This window comes from Aedes aegypti, unplaced genomic scaffold (genome assembly GCF_002204515.2).
Source record: "Aedes aegypti strain LVP_AGWG unplaced genomic scaffold, AaegL5.0 Primary Assembly AGWG_AaegL5_hic_scaff_1865_PBJ_arrow, whole genome shotgun sequence".
NCBI lineage: Eukaryota > Metazoa > Arthropoda > Insecta > Diptera > Culicidae > Aedes > Aedes aegypti.
Window position 1 is genome coordinate 5932 of NW_018735340.1, and position 3098 is coordinate 9029.

The window sequence follows — 3098 nt, forward strand, 5'->3', positions numbered from 1 at the left end:
GATCAACTTTGTCAGTTCCGCAGGAACCTGTTCGAAACCAACTGTTTTTTCGATGTTGGAAATGGTTCTAATGATTGCGGGAATCCCCATCGAATCTCCCACGACGAATTCGTGGAAACGTACAATCCCTCGAATCTCGAACGTGATAAGTGCTTTGCAACTGGCCCTTACTATTGGGCAGTTCGATGGGAACGCTGATGTGTTGGTGGTTGCCTGGTATCTGCTTCGGATTTTAGGACTAGGATCGTGTTTTGTCAAATTTTTAATGTTGAATCATTTCGCTGAAAAAATTCGGGAAGTACAGAACTTTATCGTGAACAGACCTTGCGATTCCGGTGATAATCAGCACGATGCATCTATTCGTGAAAAATTTGGCAAGTCCGTCAAGCGCATTCTTGTCGCTATTATGACAATGGTGGCGAATGGATATGGTTGTAATTTCTATCCCAAGCTCACAGCGAACCAAGTTGCTGGGGATCCCTACGTACTTTTTGAAATTCGGTTCGTTCTGTTACAAATCTGTACAGTTCTTGTATGGGTTTTTTCATTCCTTTGATTTGGATTCCAATGTACTTGAGCTATCCCTTAGTATTGGGAATGCTTTTGACGGGATTGCGAACTGAAATGCAAATTCTCAAGCATAGTTTCGAACATCTTGGACATCAAACGAAGTCGGGCCTTTTCGATAAGAGACACTGGCTACAATTAAAGCATGATATTGGCGGACTGTTGAATCAACAGCTACTACTGCACAGGTCGCATAAAAATCTGCTCTAGAAGAATGTCTCTGAATTAAAATTCGTTCATTCTAATAGGCATCTTCGGACAGTTCGACATTTGGTGGGATTTGGATTCTTCATTGCCTATTACTTTGCTGTTTTCTTTATTGGTGCCATCCTCTTCATAACCAAAATGCATGATATTGCGTTTTTCGTGGTTTTTCTCATTTCACTGTTCATGGTTGTGCTGATCGAGTGCTACTGTTGGTGTCACCTCGTGGATTCACTTGATGATGTCGTGAGTACCATGTTTGAAACCTATTCATTTGGAAGGAATATTTTATCTTTATCCATCCACAGGCAGACGGCATTGGGCAAAGCATATACGAGTTATGCGCAAAACTTCCGGACTCTCGAGAACACCATTCTGACTTTGTGGCAATGCGAACAAGTTTGATGATCATATGGATGAACACGTGCAACAGCCCCCAGGTGAAATGTTTGGGAATCTTTCGCATTTGTTCCGAAAAATTCGTCAACTTGTGCAATGCCAGTTATACGGTGTTCACATTTTTCATCGGAATGCCTAGTTGAATAATGGAACTAATTAATGGTTTGATTTAAAAAAAAAAATACTTTGATGATTTAAATGATTCGAACTTTCTAGATTTCACTCTATAGAATAATGTCCTAAATAAGTAGTAACTATCGAGTTCAACTACCTAGGTAAAACTTTCACTAGACCCAGCCAATTTGTTTGCTTCACGGATGATGTTTCGGCAGAAATTTTTAGTTATTTAACGTATAAAATACTACACACTTCAGTCGCTTGGTCACTTAGTGCTAATAACGAAAATAATATTCATCAGAAAACCAGGTAGATATAGTTTGGAATTGAATGGCACAGACAAAAATTCGCTTGCTCCAATACTTTTGGGGACTTTCCAGAATGCTTCTGTTTACAAGTTTGCCATCCAGCACTCTTCATTCTACGAACTTTACATGTTTTTGTTTACGAATAGATCGGCAATGCGCAAAAGCTCGAAAACAACCTGATGTTGATCCCGCTAGTCGCGAACCGAAACAAACAAGCGTCATCGCTCTCTTGTGAGATGGCCCTGATGCTCGGGTCTGCCTCCTCCCGATAGATGAATCATTTTGAAATTCCAACGATCGTCTATAACTAAATGGAAGTCCCACCTCGAAGCGCGCCAGTGTTCTTGTTTAGCTGTTTTTGATTTGTTGCGTCACCCCAACCCAACACCATCACCATCTCCAGCACGAAGTACCCACTTCAAAGTTCTACCCCGCGCAGCATCCATATACCTATGCAAGATCATCTCGCGCTCGATAGTGTGCAGTGCAGGCAGATAGACGTTTCGTAACGCAGCTTGCTCTCAAGCCGTAAGTCGCTCAGCTCACTCTCGTGCATTGGTAAGCTGTACGATGTAGAGCACTCAACCAGCTAGCGACTCAGCTGGGAAATTTGTCTGAACCGTGAAAGCAAATTAGGCGAACCGACAAACTGAGCGATGCACACAGGAGTAACTTGGGTCAATCATAGCCGAAACTATGATTTACCTTCAATGCAATATAATATTTTTGATATATTTTTTTGAAAATAAAAAATCAGTCATTTTTTATAGGTACACACTGTAGAACTCAGCGCATTAGATTTGTAATGTTTAAAAAATAATCATAACTTTTGAACAGCTCAACCGATTTCCAACCTTTTTTATGGAATGAAAGCTTAAGGTCTCAAATTTTCAGAAAAGATAGAAAAAATTAGAAAACTTTGAAAAAAAAATTTCACATTAAAATATATGAAAATTAGAATAGAAATTTTTATATTTTTTCACGTTTAAACATATTTTTATCAGATTTTTCAATTTTGTCTGAATAGTTGAAATTTTAAGCTTTCATTCTATACAAAAAGATTGGAAATCGGTTAAGCTGTTCAAAAGTTATAATTTTTTTTAAACATTACAAATCTAATGCGCTGAGACCTACAGTGTGTATCGATAAAAAATGACTGATTTTTTATTTTTAAAAAAATATATCTCAAAAACTAAAAAACATACATCGCTGAAAATTTGACAGTATACGTAAAATTTTCTGAACTTTCAAGAAAAAATGAGAACAGCGATAGCTTTTTTGGTCCTGAGGCCTTCAAAACACGAAAAACGGAAACTATTGAGTGTTTTCATGTAAAAAACACAATTTTTGTGAAATTTTATATTTTTCCTGAAAAGTCATAATTTTTTGCCTTCATTTCGTCCAAAAAGATTGAAAATCGGTTGAAGGGTTCAAAAGTTATAATTTTTTTTAAATAAAAATTTTGCAAAATCGCGATTTTTCTGGTCACCCTATTTCGGAAAT

At 37.6% G+C, this 3098-nt stretch overlaps 1 protein-coding gene across 1 annotated transcript; it reads left to right on the forward strand.

The window, feature by feature from the left end:
* Positions 1-431: 431 nt before the first annotated feature.
* On the forward strand, positions 432-1324 carry LOC110680794. The gene is made up of 3 exons (XM_021856578.1): positions 432-755; positions 816-1017; positions 1080-1324. Exons 1-3 carry the CDS (start codon positions 535-537, stop codon positions 1311-1313), a joined length of 657 nt encoding a protein of 218 aa, XP_021712270.1. The 5' UTR covers positions 432-534; the 3' UTR covers positions 1314-1324.
* The last annotated feature ends 1774 nt before the right edge of the window (positions 1325-3098 follow it).